This window comes from Silurus meridionalis, chromosome 21 (assembly GCF_014805685.1).
Source record: "Silurus meridionalis isolate SWU-2019-XX chromosome 21, ASM1480568v1, whole genome shotgun sequence".
Lineage (NCBI taxonomy): Eukaryota > Metazoa > Chordata > Actinopteri > Siluriformes > Siluridae > Silurus > Silurus meridionalis.
This window is the reverse complement of record NC_060904.1, coordinates 9350572-9372088: the sequence shown is the minus strand read 5'-3', so window position 1 is coordinate 9372088 and position 21517 is coordinate 9350572. Positions and strand designations below refer to the sequence as shown.

General features: G+C 37.9%; 1 protein-coding gene across 5 annotated transcripts in view; it reads left to right on the top strand.

Annotated features, from left to right (window-relative positions):
• Window positions 1–21517, top strand: part of gli3 (GLI family zinc finger 3) — a 183027-nt gene that overhangs the window by 119128 nt on the left and 42382 nt on the right. For all 5 annotated transcript variants that reach the window (XM_046833532.1, XM_046833536.1, XM_046833534.1 and 2 more), the window contains one exon: window positions 16556–16764. In XM_046833532.1, coding sequence (XP_046689488.1) covers window positions 16556–16764 — 209 coding nt within the window. The remainder of the gene's footprint in view (window positions 1–16555; window positions 16765–21517) is intronic.

Sequence of the window (21517 nt, the reverse complement as noted above, 5' to 3'; positions counted from 1 at the left end):
TTCCAATACTTTAAACAATCTAAGCATCAATCAAGTCAAGTCAAGAAGCTTTTTATTGTCATTTCAACCATTTATAGATGACGCAGTACACAGTGAAATGAGATATTTCTCCAGAACCCTGGTGCTACAGTAAATATAACAACATAAAACAACAGAGCTTCAAGAACACAGATCTAAGGACTTAAGTAAGTTGTCCTCGCCACATAAAGTGCATTGTGTCCAACTTGTCACAAATAGTCAAGACAAGACAGTGCAAACAGACAACAGAAGACAGTGTAGGACAAATACACAAAACACAGAATAGCGCTGCCAGTAAACCTACTGTATGTTATACAGTACAATGTGCAAAAGAGTACTGTATACAGGACTGTACTAGTAAATAAACACAAAATGTAACACAAAAGGTTGTGCAAAACAGCAATAGCAGCAGTCAAAACGATGTGCAAAAACAGCATGCAAACAGTTATGTGGTTATAATAAAATAATAATAGAATATGGGTGGGCTGAAGATGTGTGAAATGATTATTGAGTGTGTGTATGAGTTCAGATTTGTAGCAGCTCAGTAACACACAGTTGAGTGTGTGTGTGTGTGTGTGTGTGTGTGTGTGTGTGTGTGTGTGTGTGTGTGTGTGTGTGTGTGTGTGTGTGTGTGTGTGTGTGTAAGTTTAAATTCCAGTTCAGTTCTGTGTGTTGAGAAACCTGATGGCTTGAGTGGAAAAAACTGTTGCACAGTCTGGATATGAGGCAAAAAATGTTAGTAGAAGTAGAGATGCTACTGGGCTTTCTTGGTGAATTAATAGTGTTTAGTGAATTTACCTACCTCTATCAAGTTTCTGAATTAGCTCTGTACACTTTTAATACCCTAGCGTCAATATAATAACTATTTACCATGCACTCTAATTTAGCAGTTTACAGCTAGCTAGGATAAAAGATCCAAGGTGCTCCATCTTTGCAATGCACATTTATTTTAAACTAACATGTTTACCTTGCTAGATAACAACTACCATTGCTTTAACAAACTAACATAGCTCAGCAAAATCTATATGCTGTATAACAAATTACGTAACAGAAGATAGCTAGGTCATGTTCTTGTTGAGGAGTTGCCTATAATAAACATATTAAGCTAGTTAACTGTGATCACCCCAAGCATCTCGAACATTGATAAAAACTTGCAAATTACACTTATAATTTATCGATGAATCTTAGTCAAATTCATTTTCACATATTGATAAAAAAAATAATTAATTTGTATTAGAGGTTTCATGTATATATTATCTATCTTACATTCCTCTTCAGCAAATATTTAATTGGGTTTAATTTCAGAAAGATATTTGGATTATGCACAGGCACATTGTGTAGCAACTGACTAACATTTCTCGGTATATACACAAACACACATTTATTTTATATATGGCTGCATGTTAAGGAGTTAACTCATTTAGGGATGTTTTTTAATGTAAAAACAAAACAAAAGAGCATTTAAGTATGCAAGGTTAATTTTTGTTTAAAATAATACACAGACATTTTGTTTAGTTGTGAAAATATAAGCATCTAGAATATACAATAAAGATAACATAACCAACATTGTATAATAATTAAATGATATATGCATAAATTAAATATACAAACATTAAAAACAAGCATTTAAGTAGTAAAGCTGCAGTAAATCATGTTTGAGTTAACTGTTGTAGTAGAAAATGCTAACAGGCCAGATAGAAAAAAGGGAAAAAAAAAGCATTGGTGTACAAATGCATAAGCATTCACTGAAAACCACAACAGTGACTAATAATTTTATCGTTTACTGCTGCTGTTTTTTGCTGCTTTCAGATTTAGTGTTTCTTTGTACCATTTTATTTGACTCTATCACTATGTTTTGAGCGAGGTGGTTGCACAACCTGATGCTTGTGAGTCACGACAGAACAGATCCAGTGCGACTGTCCCGAAGTTAGCAAACAAACAGTTTACACAACAGCAATTTAATAAACTATACAATTTTTACATGAGGATTATACAGTTTTTGCTTACTGTGCTTTCATCCATGACTTGGGACGCACACTTTTTTCTGCTGCCGATTGACCAGTACTCCGTCATTTCGCAAGCGGCTGTGTTATCTTACCGTCACGCTAACCTGTAACTTGAGAAGCCTGCCTATATAGTGGTATATTGAGTTGGAAATGCAATTTTAATATTTAAAAAAAATTTGTTCATAGCCTGTAATTTGTCTTTGCAGCCTTTTGATTCATGGTGCCTTGTGGTATGGACACCAATGTGCACAGTTTAACTATTTTGTAAAAAAAAATTATATGAATATTATATTTAACCCTAACCCATGATATTAACATTATCATATGGATGCATGCCATTTTTCAAAGTAATCTATCTGCATATGAAATTTAATTATTTTTTTTTTTGTCTCTGTTCTGGATCACTCTGTACTTACAGCCTGTCAGAACTCTCAATGTATCATCACAAATTATTTGGGGCATTGACTAAATACTGTGGCAAAACTTGTTCCAACAAAGTACCAACAAAGTACATTAATTAACGTTGTTCCTGTTAAAGTGGAAAATGACTGCATAATTAAATGAAGTAAGATTTTGATTATTTAATTACTTCTTTTTATGGTGATCTCTTGTCCCTTTCTTAAGATATGTTTGCCATGATTTGTGCTGTACTACTTTTGCTGTAGCTATCACACATTTCAGTGGGCACAGGGCACGATCACACACGACAATGCTATCAATGTTAAGATGTTAAATGTTAAGATGACAGTACAGCAGTCTGTCAGTCATCTGCATAACATGTATCTTTTATTCATCACATGCTAAGATGCAGCCTACTTCATGTTGTTTCAGAACAAAACACACACACAGACTTATTCTGATTAATAGATGAATCAGTATTATGGTAATTGTATGCAATAAAATAGTTTAGATTTGAATAGTTTAGTTTTATTATTACTACACAAAGTATTATAACAGCAAGGACAAAACGTTTGTTTTTGATATTCACTGTTGAAATTGTTTTAGATTAAAGGATGAATCTGAAATGATAAATCAAAACTTAAGCTTTTCTGTTTAATATGTATATCTAGGCATATTAAACAGTAAGTGAAGGAGGTATAAAAAGACCAAGCAATGGTGATAATGGAGAAATAGATAATGATGAGAATAAGTGAAATACAAAAGTAGCCTTAAATAAAAAAATCTAACTCGATAATTTGTACTCATACATCTAACATGTAGAGCTGCAGATAAGGTGACAATTTCATGTAAATTTAACAGATGGGATGGCATGTTGCTGCAAAATACTGTGGTACCCTTGCTGGTTAAGTGGGCTCTTAATTTAGAACTAATCAACAGTGCCACCAGCAAGCACCCCTACACCATCACAAATCCTCTTTCATGCTTCACTGTGAGAACCACAAATTCACTAACTGTCCATTCATCTTCTGAATGTCTAACAAAGACACAGCAGTTACAACCACAATTCTCAAATCTGGACTCATCAGACCAAAGGAAGTTTTTCACTGATATACTATTCATTCCTCATGTTTCTTACTCATTCAAGTCTATTCTGCTTGTGGTTATTCTGGAGTAGTGAATTCTTTGCTACAATTCGACCATGAAGGCCTGACTCACATAGTCTCCTCTGAACAGTGAATCTTGACATATGTCTGCCACTTAACCTCTGGAAAACATTTATATAAAATGGTGATTTCTAAAGCTGGTATTTCTAATAAACCTATCCTCTGTGGCAGAGATAGCTCTTTGCCTTACTTTCCTGGGACAATTTTCATGAGATCCTGTTTATTTATAGCATTTGACAGTTTTGGATACTGCACTTGAGGATGCATATAAAGTTCTAAAACACTTTCTTGTTTTCTACACTTTCTTTCTTTCTTCATTTTTTTTACTCACCAATACAGCCAATGTTCTTGACATGTTGCAGCCATCGAATTTATAATTACCTTATTTTTTCTTTAAATTGGATCATTTTCTGTGTTCTGAGATATGTAAATAAAATATGGGTGTCACGGATGGACCAAACATCAGAAACCAGGAGTAATACAGAATGTTCTTTATTCGCAAAAGGTACACTTAACTGAGTGCTTCCAGCAAAGCGGAGCCAGGAGCATAGAAACACACAGAGCAGTAGGTAGTCTGTAATGATCTATGGAGTAACCTGTAAATCGGACCGTGAGTGAAGGGAATAGGGACCTTATAAAGGGGACAGGTAAATAGAGTACAGGTGTAGGTGATTAGGAGGAGGAGGACAGGTGTAGGTAATTTGTGGGACGAAGAGGCTGAGTGAGAGTGTGAGCATTGGAGGGAGGCGTGATTGGTGGCTCCCTGACAATAGGTTTATGAGATTTTTTAAATCATTGCATTGTTTTTATTTTCAATTTACACACTGTTGCAAATTTTTTGCTATTGGGGTTGTAGTTAAAGTTGAATAATTGACTGATTGGAACTGTTTTATGATTGAAACATTTAACAACAGTAACATCCTGGGAGGCAAACATTTTCATGAATAATGTAATGTGTGACTGTTTAATTAACAACACCATTTTTAGCCTATTATGTATACATAATAGGCTAAAAATGGTGTGTGTGTGTGTATATATATATATATATATATATATATATATATATATGTGTCATTTGTAATCTTATAAGATTGAGTGTGTGCATATTGTGAATGCATTTAATGTAGGTGGTTACATGGCTTTCCGTTTAGTCTTTTATTAAATGTACCCAAATATAAGCCGCACCCACTGAATTTGACAAAGATTTTTATTTTAAACATAAATACACCGCACCCACATTGAAACTAATGAACTTTACACTGGCTTTAAAGAAAGACAGTGTCTGTTACACGGCTTGTATCTAAACTGTAGCCTACCAAGAAAGTCATTGGTCACTGTCTTCCTCCTTCTTTTCACAACAATTTATCTCAGGAGTTTTTCTTTTGGTATCGTCAAGCGTTTAAAAATCACCATCGGTAAAGTTTTTCTCCCGATGCCGTGCAGCTCAAAACACATGTGAAGTGCGTTTTTTTCATGCCCGGTTGTTTTCAGCATGACGAATGATTTGCCTTTCCCGTTGCGCACTTTAATATAAAGAGTTTCATTGGTTTACCTTAACCTGTTCGGCAATTTCATTGGTCTAATGTTATGGGGCTCAGTTTTTTGGCTTGAAGCTTGTGAAACCGGGAAAAACCCAGGAAAAATCCATAAATTAGCCACTTCATTGTTTAAGCCACGGGGTTCAAAGCGTGGGGAAAAAAGTGGTGGCTCATAGTCTGGAAAATACGGTATTTGTTTAAAAATATAATTTAACTACATACTAAAACGATGATTTGACTTCTGTTTTTGGCTTATGGTTAAGATAGAGTCGTTTATTATAATAAAGATTTCATTTGCAGATATAATTTTACCAAATTTGGTAAAATGGTATTTTAATATGTCCTTTTTAGGTCTGTTGACCTTTCGTTTCTTTCAGGAGAGTCGCATGATCTTGAACAACACCAACAGCGAGTTAGAACACACAATGACTTTTAACATTGTGGTTTTGGTTACGTAATCTCCATGTCAACAAAATCTGTTGTGTTTCAGCTGTTGTAAAACCAGGCACTTGGTACACGTTTCCCCAGGCTGTAGTGGGTAAAGACAGTACAGGCGATAAAAGCATTGTTATGGTTTAGAAGTGTGGAACAGTGGAACAGTCTGCTTAAGCTAATGGTGTGCTCGGGGTGCATTCTTAGTCCTTGGATCGAGCAAAATTAGCTAGCATGGTAGCTGTGCGAGGGCACTCTGAGAAACCTGTTGAGAAACCTGAGGTGTTACTTCTGGTGAAGACTGACCCAGTATCCAGCTTGAGTGTGAATAATCCTGGGAGTATTGCATTCGCTGTGCAGGTTGAGCTCAGCTCACAGAAGAATAATGCAGAGCTTGAAACTGGTGATGCTGTAAATAACAAAGCACAGCACTACTGAAGATTCAATGTTACAAGAGTGAACGCAGGCATTGTGAAAGTTATACAGACAGTGATCTTTGACCTCCAGTGTTTTTTTGGTGAGTTGCTTTGTCAGTAAAGATTACAGTATAAATTATATCATACATTTCGTAAAAGTTACAATAAATATGAGAATGGTAAAAATCAGTGATTACTTCTTAGTCTTCAAAAGACTGTTTGAAAATAAAGTGACTAATGAGTGAAGGCTTTTATGGTAATAAACAGTGTATAATTTAAAGAAAATCATGGAAGATGTTTTTTTAAAGGATGAGACAGAAAAGAAGAGATATCTTGTTTATGCTACATATACATAGAAACAGTAAAACCTTTGTTGAATGGACAAAAGCATGGGCCTTTCCTGTCTTAGCCACAACACTTCCACCATTAGAGGCATGACTATTTTATTTTCTGGAGAATAATTCGTTACATTTATATAGCGCTTTTCTGCAGCACTCAAAGCGCTTTACATATGAAAGGGGGGATTCTCCTCAACCACCACCAATGTGCAGCATCCACCTGGATGATGCGACGGCAGCCATATTGCGCCAGAACGCCCACCACACACCAGCATATTAGCGGAGAGGAGATAGAGTGATATAGCCAATTAATATGAGGGGATGATTAGTAGGCCAGCGGGCAAGTTTGGCCAGAATGCCGGGGCGCACCCATACTCGTTTTCGAAAGATGGAGAAGATCATACTGTAAAATCCAGACTATTAAAAGTCAAAGCCTAATTTGAGGATTTTGTTTAAATCTGGGTATATGCTCAAGATTCAGCAGTAAAAAGACTGGGTTGTTTATCTTTCTTGGGGTATAAAGGTGTATCAGCTTAAGTATTCTTGGATCCAGGTCTGCCGTATAGGGTAAAGTTGGAATCTGGTTAAGAACAGTCCCCATCAGACTTGATGTAACAGTACTTGTTTATCTGAAAAAAAAAAAGTAGTAGAAGTTTATGAACCCTAGTGTCAGGGATCCACCTGCCACGTCCCCTTTGGTGGCTCTCTATGCCTCCGCTCTCCCTAGAGCTCCAGGCATAATCACGCTCACCTGGGGCTCATCATCACTCCACCCCGCTTCTATATAAGCTCCTCATTCACTCCCAATCCCCGTTTGTTATTGAATGTGTTGGACACTAGATACTGTGTGAATGGGTTGTTTGTTTTGTAGTATGTTCCATGTCTTCCGTTCCGTTCGGACTCCACAATCCCGTACCGACCGCGTATCACCTCCCCGCGCATCTCGGGTCAGCTAGCGCACCACGGACACTTGCTTGTGTGTGTGTGCATGCGTGTGTGTGCTCGTGTCTCTTTCTCTCCCTCACACTTGTATTAAAACCCGGAGCTGTACTCCGGCTTCCGCCTTCTGTTTTCGCTCACACCCTGACACTTAGAGACCTTTTTAGGTTTTTGATTATTTTAGGCATGGGCAAATGTCTGCAAATACTTTAACTCCTTTAGGGCTAAATATGTACCCCTGAATTCAGATTATTTGCTTATGAAGAGCTTTTCTCCTCTTTGACATACAGCTGGTGGTGTAACAGACATTTGAGGATTATTACTGATATGAATTATATGATTGCGTTTGAGAATTTGATTGACATGTCTTGAGGACGGCAAGTAGATTAGAATGTCATCAGTGCATGTCATCAACAATGATGAGTTTTTACACAAATCTTGCAGGACATGATTTATGAGACAGTGGTACACTGAAGGAATGCAAGAGAGCCCATAGGGTATTAACACAAGTTAAAAGAGGCAATGATTAAGGCCATGCTGCACCTGGCTCTTTCTGTTTGACCCATTTCTAATTATATGTACTTCTGAGGTCTGACTGGTGAAAATTGTTGCTGATGGTAACTGTTCTAGAGCTGCTGGGACCAGTGACATTGGATAATGATTTTTGACAGTGACTTGATTGAGCCCTCAATAATCGATGTATGGTGTGAACACCCCCTTTTTCTCTAAAAAAGTGAAGCCCACTGTAATCGGTGCTGTTAAGGGGATAGTGTATCTCTACCACAGAGCTTTGCCAATATATTCCTCTAAGGCTAGTTTTCCAGTAAATGCAATTCTTTGTTAGAATAGTACCTGCAGAAGCTCAATAGTGCAGTTATAAGGGTAATGCTCTAGTAGGCCGTTGGCTTTGGAGAAAAAAAAATCACTTTTGTCCTGGTAGTCTAGTCAAGAGGTGGTTCTGTCAGGATCTCCACAGCAGTCTGCACGCACTTCCGGTTTCACGGCACACGGTGAGCACATCCGGGTCGGTGGCCATCTTGCCGTTTTTCCTGCGCTACCTTACCGGCTACCTAGCCCCTGAGATTTCTCTTGCCATCCTGCCTGCTCTGTATCCTGACCCTGACCCTGTTCCTGTTCCTGTTCCTGTACCTGTACCTGTACCTGTACCTGTTCCTGTACCTGTACCTGTACCTGTTCCTGACTCTGTACCCTGTTCCGCACTGCCTCTGCTCTGGTTTGAACTCTGGTTTGGTTGGACTGTTTTTGGTTTGTGATTCTGCTCTGCCCTTCATTGTTCTGTTTGCCGGTTTATGGATTTTTTGGATTGTTTTTTTTTTTTTTGGATTTGTTTTTGTCTTCTCTGCATCGCTTTGTTTGCCTGTGTTTTTGACCCTGGACTGTTTTTTTGGACCTTGTTTTTGCCTTTGCCCTATTGCTCTGATTACTCTTTGTTAAAACCTGTTTTCTCCATACTTCTGTGTGCATCCAGCATTTGGGTCCTCACTCACCTAACCCGGCACCCATGATCCCTGACAGGTTCTCTGTTACTCAGTTTCTATGTGGTAGCTGCTTTCATTAGTTGTGGAATTTGTAGGCAAGTGTTCTAAAGAGTGATTTATTTGTCAACCAAGGAGATGCGGTACCCATGTAATCATATCTACTGTAACCTCGTATGATGCTTAGACGTAGCTATAGCATGGAAAATTATTTATTCCCGATATAGAGCATACATGAAACATGAAAAGAAAGGGGTCATGTGCAGCTGGTAATGGCTATGTACAAAGAATTGATAACCTAAATGCAATTTTATGAAGGGTTAACACTATTGTCATCAAACATTAACTTGTTTTATTGACTTTTAGTAGTATTTCATGGGGGTGCATGTAAGATTTTATTAAATCAAATTTAAATGCATTTTAGTTTCTAGGGGTATTATGTGACCACAGTATTCTAAGTAAACAGTATTCTATGGCACAGAAGCAAAATCAACAGTTAATACAGTAGCTTGTAAGCCCAGAACACAGGACACTTTGCTTAAAAGAGAGACAAAACTTTATTTGTCTACTCTCTATTGTTCTACAACCCAGTTCCAAAAAAGTTTGGGAAAATGTTAAATGTAGTTAAAAACAGATTTTTATGTGATTTGCAGATCTCATAAATGCATATTTTATTCTCGATGGGACATAGAAAACATATCAAATGTTTAAACATGATGTGAAGTGGAATACAGTAAAACCCTGTTGGACAATCATAATTCGTTCTTAAAAAATGCTTGTATGTCCATTTGCTCATACGTTCAAACTAATTTTCCCCATAAGAATGAACCGCACCCCCACTGATTTTCTTGGGGGACATTTTTCAAGATTTCTAGTAAAATAAAAATATAACACTAAAAAAAGTTACGTTTTTGCTGCACTGAACAACGAGAGCGACCGAGCGATACGTCATCAACTACCGACCCTCAGCCTAAAACAAGGAATCCGGCAGCATGGGTTTGCTCGTACCTTTGAAATTTGCTCGTGAAATAGGGTATCTCCGTTTGCTCGTACTATTAGTTGCTCGTACAACAGGGTTTTACTGTACTGTTGTGTGGTCAGATAAATCAAAGTTTTTTTTATTCTTTTTGGCAATCATGCATGCTTTCTACTCTGGACTAAAGAGGAGAGAAAAAAGCTTGCATCTCTGATAGTATTTGGGCACATTAGTGCCTATTGAATGGGCAGCTTTCACATTTGGAAAGGCACCATCAATTCTGTGTGGTAAATGGACATGGTGGAGCAACAAATGCTTCCATCCAGATGAGATGTTTTACAGAGAAAGCTTTGCATATTTCATCACATATGACATCTATTACCACAGCATGGCTTTGTAGTAGAAGAGTCCAGGTGCTGAACTGGTCTGCCTGAAATTCAGACCTTTTAGCAAACATTTGGTGCATCATGAATTGAAAAATACAGAAAGAAGGTCTAGGACTGTTGAGCATCCTGCATCAGACACAGATGAGACAACATTCCAGTGGTAAACATGGCACTGTCCCAACTTTATCGAGACATGTTGTGGTTATCAGATTAAAAATTGTCTTAAACTTTCCTTAAAATTGAAAAGTTTTTCTTTGTTTAAACCTTTGATATGTTTTCTATGTTCTTCTGTGAATTAAATGTGGGTTTGTGAGATTTCAAAATCATTGCGTTCTTTTTTATACAAAAAAGAGTGTTTTCCACTCATAACTGATAAAACACACTCCAACATGATTCTGTGGATGTGCTTTGGAAAACTAATGAAAATAGTGATTATACAAGTTGGCTTGTCCCCATGGATAAAGCTCTTTATTTTATCATTTCCAGCTAAGCTGTCCCCCAGAGTGTTTGTTTCAATAAACATTGTTTTAGGAAGGGTGTATAATGCATCCCTGTCCAAGGCATTTAACTGATTTTTTTTTCAGACAAGCATTAAAAAACCCAAGAAGACATACATAGATGTGATTGTAAACGGAGGACGTTGTTTAAGTTCAAATATTGCTCAATTAGCTAATCCAAAGGCTTGCTTAATGCAGTGCTGTACAGAGTGATTGCTCTTGGAACAAACTACCACCTATAGCGCTCCTTTCTACTTTTCCACAACCATTCCAAAACTGTCCAGTAAGAAGCCAAAGACAAAGTCAACATTCCTACCCTCATGCTTCATCCCCAGAATACTGCAAACATTTTACTGCAAACATTAAAGGACTTGAGCTTTTTCAGAAAGTACAGACTGCTCATCTTTTTTCTGTATACAGTCTCTGAGTTGACCTTCCAGTTCATCTTATTTCCTAGATTGACATCATGGTATCTATAGGTGTTAACCAGCTCATCGTCCAAACCCTTGATGGTAATGGGTCTGGTTATAGTCCTCTTCTCCCTGTAGACATCAGAACATTTCTAAAGGTGGCAGAGGTCCGACCTGTACTCAAAGTCTGAAGTGTTCAGGGTAAAAATAAAGATGGGAAGCATTGTTCCTATGACACTCCAGTGCTGCTCAGTAGTAACTTGGGGTTGTTAGTCTTGCCTGGGGTTAGGTAGTCAATGACCAGGAGACAGTATGCCCACCCGCATACTTTCTATTTCTCTCTTAGCAGGAGAGGTCGGATGGTATTGAAAGCAAAAAAATCTAATCAAAAGTTATTCTCTCTGGTGGTATTGTAGTCTAGATGGGAGTGGACCTTTTGCATTAGATATATAATTCCATTATCCATGCCTATCTGTGGTTTGTGGGCAAACTACTTGGGATATATAAAAGCTCTGACCTGAGGTCAAAGATGGAGCAGCACTAGTTTCTCTAGGACTTTAATGATGTGTGATGTAAGGGCTATAGGTCTATAGTCTTTTAGAGATGAGGGAGTTCTTTGGTACAGGAACCAAGAATGATTTCCACAGCTCTGGTACTTTTCATATTTGAAGGCTTAGGTTGATGCGGTGCTGGAGGATTCCACACAGCTGGTTAGTGCAGGTTCTCAATGCCCTTGGATTGATTCTGTTGAACCCTTCAGCTTTACCAGGCTTTAGCTTCTCCCTAGAGTATATAACTAGAGGAAGCTAGCATTTAATTTTCATGACAATAGGTTAGATTTATTTTTGTTGAATGCCTGTTGAAACGTCACCGGCTGATGGTTTCCTTGTTTTGGAGTAGTCAGTCAAATACCGTAAGTTAAAGTAACATGAGTTAAAGTAACATAAGTTAAAGTCTAATAATAATGATTTGATGAAGGCACAGAGAGTACAGTCATATTATAGTGCCAACTGCAAGAAAAATTGTCTTAAACTTGTTTCATGTACATGACAATGACTTTCAGACCCCTTTTCACGTGTTGGATATTAATTTAATACATCTTGAAATTGCACCTAATACATTTTATCACAATGGAACAGAATCACTAAAAAGTTTCCAACATCTTGTGGAATTCATGGAAAGAAGAAACTGAGGCCATTTCGATAATAAAGGGAAGTCCTACAGTGCATTAGTATACTGTTTCTAATAGTCAAGTCAAGTCAACAGACATTGTCTCAAAGCAGCTTAACAGAAATCAACAGTCAAGGTGAATGGTGTGCATTTATCCCTGATGAGCAAGCCATGGCGACTGTGGCAAGAAAAAACTGATGGTATGAGGAAGAAACCTTGAGAGGAACCAGACTCAAAAGGGGAACCCATCCTCATTTGGGTGAATAAAGGCTTCGGTTAGTGTAGATGCACCATACCAAATTTCACATTGATTACCCTTTCTGGTTACACTTCCTGAAAACTTATTGCCCCTTTGTGTGACTATGTAGTAAAGTTTAGTTTATTTTAATACTACCACCCCCACATCCACCCATCCACCCACACACACACACACACACACACACACACACACACACACACACACACACACACACACACACACAGGTTTGAGGTTTGGTTATTGGCCACCACCAAGCATCTGCTTAAAGCTCATTGTTTTCACTGCTGTAATGTAACACAAAATTTCTTTCAATTGTTTCTGCTTATAAACTTTTGTAAAGAGACAAATAGCCTCTAGTAACAAAATGTGCAATAATTTTAACAGTTACAGCCAAAGTCTGCAAATAGTCTGCAAATAGTATACAGGTAGTCCCTGACTTATGGTGGAGATGAAAATTAAAATGCAGTGTGAAAATGTTATTTCACTATATATTGCGATCAAAAAAATCATAAGTCGAACCATTGTAACTCAGGGATTACATGTATTACATTGTAAAAGATTAATTTTTTCAGGTTTGCTATATTTCAAGTTCAGAATCTTGACAAATCTCTCGATCACTCTCTTTAGATGAGTGGGCCACTGCTTAATGGGGTAAAAAAAGTGATGTGAAAGTCATTTAGACCCTCTATATTACAGCCTACGTGTGACAAGCCTCATCATCATCACACTGATAGAGAGCCTGTACTGATACACATTAAGACTGTATCTGTTTCTTATCCACCCTTTATTTGTTTCACCACAGCAAAATACAACCTCAGTGGAATAAACAAGCAAATAATTTTTCCTTTAAGTGGTGTACTACTTTGGGGATTTGTGTTTGTAGTGTATCAGCTTTAGTTCAATGAAGGTTTCTGTTGTCCCAGCCGCCGGGGCTATTGATTTCAAGCTTGTGTTAAAGCTGCTATTGCAGGTATTGATTTTGTAGCAAAGTGTTGTGATTTCAGATAATGAATGTTGTAGGTATTGCAGTCATTGGCTTTTAAAGAGAGATTGTAATTCATCATGGAAGTGATGTGTGCGTGAGTGTGCATGTGCATGTGCGTGTGTGCGTGTGTGTGTGTGTGTGTGTGTGTGTGTGTGTGTGTGAACTTGTCTTTTTATTTACTGGCATAATATGAGTAGGTGTTGAGCTTTTGTAGACCTGTTTACTAATCTGAATTAATGAGATTGAACACAAACACACAATAGTAAAAAAATTGTAGATGATGTTTGACAAGAAAAGAAAATTTTAAACTTATTCTTAGACATAGTGTCACACCAATTTTGAATAGACACATTGCCTAGTGTTTTATTTGTCATCTTTTAGAAAGATTTATAAATAAATAAATTTAAAAATATATCTATTTATATATATTTTATGTTACCCATAATAACCTTAACTAACTTTTATCATTTAACCAATTGTATATAACTTCTAAAAGTACTCTGTGGTCAGACACAAACATACTATGTGTTGCTTCCCAGACTAGCTCTATACATTTGGAAGCACACATGGTGATTTCTCCTGCCTTGATTCAATGTTCTTGTCACGCGAGGAAACTGGAGGCGAAAGCCGAAGTGAAAGCAAACGAAAGTTTATTTGAAACACAAGGCAAATCCAGATACACTCGCTGAAAAAAGGGTATAATATCCGGTGGGGCGCAGAAGCAGCGCGGTCCACGGTGCATGGGAACAAACACCGGGCAGTCGGTGTATGAATCCCGGTGCGCTCGGGGAAGAAGCACGGTGCTGAACAGTCCAACGGAAAGCGTGTGACGGGCAGCAAAACCATGAAACAATAACTGACAGAGTGTGTGTGTAGGTGAGGGGTTTATATGGGTTAGGTGATGAATGAAATAAACGAGGTTCAGGTGTGTGTCCTTAGTATGCTGGGGATGAGCTACGAGTGGGCGCGGCCTGCACAGGAGAAGGAACAGGTAGCTCCCTGACAGTTCTAAGTATCCAGTATTTATTATAACATGGACACGTAATTCCACGTTTGGCTCGTTGTACTGGTCAGTATTTTTACTGACATTCTGATGCTGTTCTTATTTTACACTATTGTTTGTGCAAACATTGTTTTGTACATAGGCACTTTATGTAGTTCTGTGTGTCAGTCTGCTTATGTTCTAGTTAGTTTTTTGTTAACGAGTGTACATTACTGTAGTTCCATGTAGCAACTTGGTCCTGGATGACCATATGACTGAAATAACAATAAAAAGCCACTTGATTTGACTTGAGTTTGAATTTCAGTCATTCAACTGTTAGTGTGTCCTATTTGTCAAGAATGTTGCTTCATTTGTTTTTTTCATTAGTGGCCTGGAGTGTTAGCCTGGGTGCAGAGCCAGGATGGGAGGTAGTTGGAATAAGTTTTTGGAGGGTAATACAGTGGAACCCCGTTGTACGAGCAACCTATAGTACGAGCAAACGGAGATACGAGCAACCTCGCTCGCAAAATTTTACCCTGTTTCACGAGCAAATTTCGAAGGCACGAGCAAACCCACGCTGCCGGTTCCCCGTTTTCGGCGGAGGGTCGCACCAGTCGCTTAGTTGATGACGTATCACTCAGTCGCTCTCATTGTTCAGTGCAGCAAAAACGTAACTGGCAGCGGGGGCGTGGCCGAGCGGCGGTTTGTGAATGGAGGGCGGGTCCGGGAGCAGATAGGCAGGGGATTGCCTCACCTGAAGTTAATGTGACCTAATGATTGTTCTCTCTTTTCAAGTGATCGGAGGGTGAATTTAAGGAGGAGAGCGTGTGTGTGTGTGTGCGCGCGCGCCTGAGACGTGCTGCGTGGGGCACTAAGCAGAACACAAAAAAAACATGGATGTAAAGCCTTTGCACCTGACCTGTTGTGGCGTTCCTTATTCCCGTATTCATACGCTCTCCCACAGTAACTTTTTTTAGTTTTATATTTTTATTTCACTAGAAATCTTGAAAAATGTCTCCCAAGAAAATCAGTGATGGTGCTGTGAAACCGAAAGTAAATAGAATTACATGGAAACCGAGGAGGTTATGAGCGTTTTGTGCGTCTCACACTCGCAATCAACCACTACCACATGAGTAAGTGTTAAATTATGTTTATATTATGGTAATTTGCGGTGTATTTGTTTTTAAAAATAGGTTACAAATACTTTTTAAGTGCAGAAATAAGCGATCGGATGAGATCTCGGAACGGATTAAATCACTTTTACATTCATTCTTATGGGGAAAATCAGTTCGAACATACGAGCAAATGGACACACGAGCCATTTTCAAGAACGAATTATGCTCGTACAACGGGGTTCCAACGTATGATTTTCTGGTCCTCACTTCAAGAGTCAAAATTTCTTCATAGGACAAATAGTTTTCCCTGTGGCGCTTCTAAATTTACTTTTTATATTGTACACATTTCTTTGCTTCTGTTTTCCCTTTTAAAGATCTTGTAAGTAATAGTTAGCATTATATTGAATCTTTGGAAGGATAAATCTTTTCGATGAATCTAAAATTACCTTTGCCACAAACAGACACATAGTAAATTGATGATTATATATTATATTTGAAAATAGCCAACATTCCCTGGAATGAGTTTCTAATGATGAGTGATAACCCATATTTCATTATTACTTAATTATTATTACTTTCTTAAGAAAGTATCTAAAAACAAAATTTATAGACTTAAAAAAAAACATTGAAAGGCATTGTGGGAGTGATGAGAAAATTCCTAGCTGCCATCATCTGATTAAAATGCTGCCATGAAAGCTGGCTTTGATCTTAGGAAATGCCTGTAAGGGAGGGGAACAATTCAAATTTAGCTTGGGTTTTCTCCTTCCCTCTTGGATTAAGATGTGACTACACAGATAGTGACAGACACCACTTCCTGATACATTTTAGTTATACCAGGATCTAAAGCAATAATGGCAAGCTTTTGTCTGTTCAGTGCTTATGAAAAATATATGCATAGAGATTTAGCTCCATATACTCACATAAAATGACATTTTTTAAATGAGGTACTTGTGTGAAACTAAAAGCTGTGTGCTAGAAAATAGTATTTTATTATACATTCTAATTCCTTTAACTCTCTCTATTCCAGGCCTCCTGTACTGGCAGGCAGCCCTGCATTTTCTGATATCTCTGTCATTCGAATCCCAGCTCACCGGAATTCCTTAGGCATTGGAGTGGACTCATCCTTTAGCCCCCAACACCCTTACATCAACCCCTACATGGACTACATTCGCTCTATTCACAGCAGCCCCTCTCTTTCAATGATCTCTGCAGCTAGGGGACTCAGTCCTGTAGATGGTAAGAACTCTGGGACCCATTCTGGGTCCTATTACATGCCTTTTTTTTTTTAGGAACTCTATAGCAAAAAACAGAGTTTCTGACACTTTATTCATTAGTTTGAAGATGTTGAGCAACAATACCTGTCATTAAACTGTCTTTTCTTGAAAAATACAAGTGACAGGAAATAGCAGCAACAAAACCCACTGACAAATTATGTGCATGTTTTATATATATATATATATATATATATATATATATATATATATATATATATATATATATATATACAGAGAAAGAGAGAGAGAGAAAGATACAAGTATATATTCTTTTCACCTTAAATGGTAAATGTACTTAAAAAAAAACTATTTTAAGGTAAATAGGTGAATGTGACCTACCATAGTCTTGAATTAAAATAAGTTAGTTATTAATAAGTACTAATTTAGTACTTAAATCTTTTTTTATTGTGAATGATTCAAAACACTTCACTGTCACCAAAATGATGGTACTCCAAATGTAACAATACATACTGTGCATACTGTTATAATAATTTTGTTGGGACTCAAGTTCAGATTGTGGTGCTTACTTTGGCACTTTTCACCCTAATGTCATGTGCCCTTTGATAGTACCAACACAGTGTATTTTAATAACAACAGCGTATCATATCAGGCTTGTGTATTATGCAAACTCTCTAACGATACAGCACTGATAGACTGTAACTGTAGCTGGCTCATTTCCTTTGATCCACTTTTTATGTTATAGCCTCTGCAGAAAGAAAACGTGAGAGCAGTGGTCATGTTCAAAGTTAAACTGAGAAAAGGTTTAGGGCAAAGGGCACAGAATGGAGGGAACTTGGGAGGAAAAGCAGCATGGGCTTGAAGCTTCAGGCCTACAGGGAGCTGTTTAGGTCCACTGCACACAGCCAGATTGGAAAATCAATTACAGGTTTGCAAGGAACCTGCAGTCTTTAAAGGGGTGCTTCACTTTGGTGGCCTCTTGACCTACTGCACAGTCAGAGGGCTTTAATTGAAGTCTTGAGTTCATTTGCTGAAAGAGGCCAGCTGGAGACTCTTTCCAGTGGCTACAGATAATCGTTAACTTTCACATTCCACATAAGCTGACGAACAGTGTTCCAGATATACAGACGTATATAATCTTAGTTCACTATTATGATGTTTGTATTAGCATGTCTTAGTTCATTAAACATTGATTCTTATGGGTTGTCCAATTTTCTCCCACAGTCTTAAATCTTGCAGCTAGGTGAAATCTACAGAAACTCTTAGTGAAATTCATAAAAAAAAAAAAAATCCTATCACTCATCATTCATATAAATCAAACTTTTTGGTTGATGTTGGTGTATCTTTTGTGGAAATCCCATTTGAATCCCAATATACAATGCTGATAGTCAATCAGTGAAGCTCATTGGGTGGAAAAAGCCTTCACAGCATTTATTGGACAGTGCAATATTTATTACACCTCAGGAATTACAGCTTCTCCTTGATGAATGTTGGATTTTACAAAGGAAAGGAAACTCTTCATAGCTACCAGTCACTGGAACTCTAATGAATTAAATTTGATTCATTTTTATTTGTATAGCGCTTTTAACAATGAACATTGTCTCAAAGCAGCTATACACAGATAATGTGGTTATAAAGAATGAATAAGATTGTTCTTTATAAGTGTAAGTTTGTCCCTGATGAGCAAGCTGGTGGCGATGTGGCAAGGAAAAACTCCCCGAGATGGCATAAGGAAGAAACCTTGAGAGGAACCAGACTCATCTGGGTTCCACCGAATGTATATATTTATTACAGATAAACGATGTTGCGAGGTGCAGTGATGGTGATCAGATGCAAACTGTAGTCTGAGTCAATGTAGCAGACTGTTGACATTAAGTCAAGTCAAGTTTATTTCTATGGCACTTTTCACAACAGACATTGTCTCAAAGCAGCTTTACAGAATTTTAAGAGTTAAGGTGAATAGTGTGTATTTACCCCTGATGAGCAGCCATGGCAACTGTGGCAAGGAAAAACTGCCTTAGATGTTATGAGGAAGAAACCTTTAGAGGAACCAGACTCAAAAGGGGAACCCATCCTCATTTGGGTGACATCAAGAGTGTGATTATAGTCTTTAAACACTTAACTACATTCCAAATCCATCCTCAAAGCTCCCGCTCTTACTTCATAATTTCACGGATCACCAGGGCATTGATGAGAAACCATAACCAGCTGCACAGAGTCACCTCCAATCGAAGAGAACACTATCCAGAGGCAGGCCAGGACGAAGTGGGCAGATCCAAGGAGGGGAGAGGGGCAGGAAGAGTGCTCACTGGAACCTCAGGAACATTTATAACTCGACTGAGAGAGAGAGAGAGAGAAAGAGGGGTGACAGGAAGAGAAGGATATGGATTATTACATGTATGTCTTATTGTTGTATGAAAATTAGGGACACTGTGCAGTTGGGGACTCCGGCAAGACTCGCTATGGCAGCATAACTAAAAGGGAGAACCAGAAGGTAACACAGACATGTGGGATCTATAGGATAACAGATGACCCACCACACCACTGTCAACAAACCTGAGTGAACGTGTGAAAGTGAGGGGATGACAGCATACAAATATACCAGTTTACCAAACACTCTATATCCATGATCCCTCCAGATCTGCTCCTTTACTTTAAAAAAAATCTACTGATAAAAGACTTAACTAAATAAATATGTTTTCGGCCTCGACTTGAACACTGAGACTGTGTCTGAGTCCCGAACACTGATTGGAAGGCTGTTCCATAACTGTGGGGCTTTATAAGAGAAAGATCTTCCCGCTGCTGTAGTCTTCATTATTTAAGGGACCAACAAATAGCCTGCACCTTTTGATCTAAGTAAGCGTGGGGGGATCATATTGGTACAGAAGTTCACTCAGTGCGGCAGGAGACTGTTAAGTGCTTAATACGTCAGTAGCAGTATTTTATAATCAATGCGAGATTTGATTGGGAGCCAGTGTAGACTGATTAAAACAGGGGTGATGTGGTCATATTTTCTAAATCTAGTAAGGACTTTTGCTGATGCATTCTGAACTAACTGAAGCTAATTTTTGCACTTACTTGAAAACTCAGTAAAGCGTTACAGTAGTCTAATCTAGATGTAACAAAAGCATTAATTAGTTTTTCTGCATCTTGTAACGACATCATTTTTCTAATTTTAGCAATATTTCCAAGGTGAAAGAAGGCGATCCTGGTAATATTATTCATGTGAGCCTCAAAGGAAAGACTAGGGTCAATAACCACACCAAGGTCTTTAACTGCTGTACACACTAAGACAGTATGTAATAAACCTGTCAACATCTCAGTCCTGAACATGACAGAAGTCGTATCCCAATGGTTAAGGCGCTGGGATACTGATTGGAAGGTCGGGGATTCAAGCCCCAGTATCGCCAAGCTGCCATTCTTGGGCCCTTAAGCAAGGCCCTTAATGCTTTATGCTCCAGGGGCACTGTATTATGGCTGAACCTGTGCTCTGACCCCAACTTCTGAACAAGCTAGGATATGCGAAGAAATGAATTTCACTGTGCTGTAATGCATATTTGACAAATAAAGGCTATTCTATGGCAGTACCAATAGGAAATTATTTGATGTATTTTGTGCATTTTGGATATATTCTAAATAGACTGTAAATTAACAATTACTTTAGAAAAAAAAATACATTATGCTGTGGATCAAACAGTTTCATGCTGGAAGTAGCAATTGAAAATGGGTAAATTGTGTCTATAAAAAGATGTGCTTATTCAGCAACAATACTCAAACAGACTGTGGAATTCAAGTAATCAATTCAATTCAAGTAATTGAATTGAATTGATTGGTATTAACAGGCCCAAAGTTTGACAAGAAACCACACCAAACCATATTTGCGAAAACATTCTCTATACCAGGGGTCAACATGGTGTTGCCTGCAAGGACCACATGAGTTGCTCATGGGCCTTTTCTAAAAATAGCTCACCATAGCGCCATTTACCAGTGAGCTGCATCAAATTTTTTTGTTGCTTTTCTTTTTTAAATCACACTTGCATTGGTGTAAATTTGAAAATGACAATATTAAAATATAGATGACTAGATATAGATGAAAATAATTAATTATTAATAATAACCTATAATTAAAGGTAAATTGAGCAAATTTGTTATTTCAGAAGTGTGTATCAAACTGGTAGCCCTTCACATTAATCGGTACCCAAGAAGTACACTCGCAATCAGAAATATTCAACCCCCTCACCTTAATAGATAATACAGTGATGTTGATGAAAGATAATGAAAATAAATGGTAAAAAAAAAAAACTTGTGAAATAACAAAAAAATTTTATTGATACATGTTTGAGTTATTTTAACAACAGAAGTTGACTTAACTTTGAAGTTCAAATGAAAATTGTAAGTCTTGTAACACATGAGCATGTGCAGTATTATTCAACCCCCAGCTTCAGTACCTTGTGGAGCACCCTTATTTTTTATAACCTCTAACAAGCGTCACTCCAGGACACTCCAGCATCTTTTCCCCAACCAAGCTTTGGTTGATTTGGAAGTGTGCTTGGCATCATTGTCTTGCTGGAAGATCCAATGATCACCAAGGTTTAATTTGTCAAAAGAAGGCATCACATTCTTCTTCAAAATGACCTGGTATTTCTGGGAATCCATGATGCCAGGTACACAATCAAGATTGCCAGTTCCTGCTGCAGAAAAACAGCCCCACATTATTGACCCCCCTCCATGCTTGACCGCGGGGATGGTATTCTTCT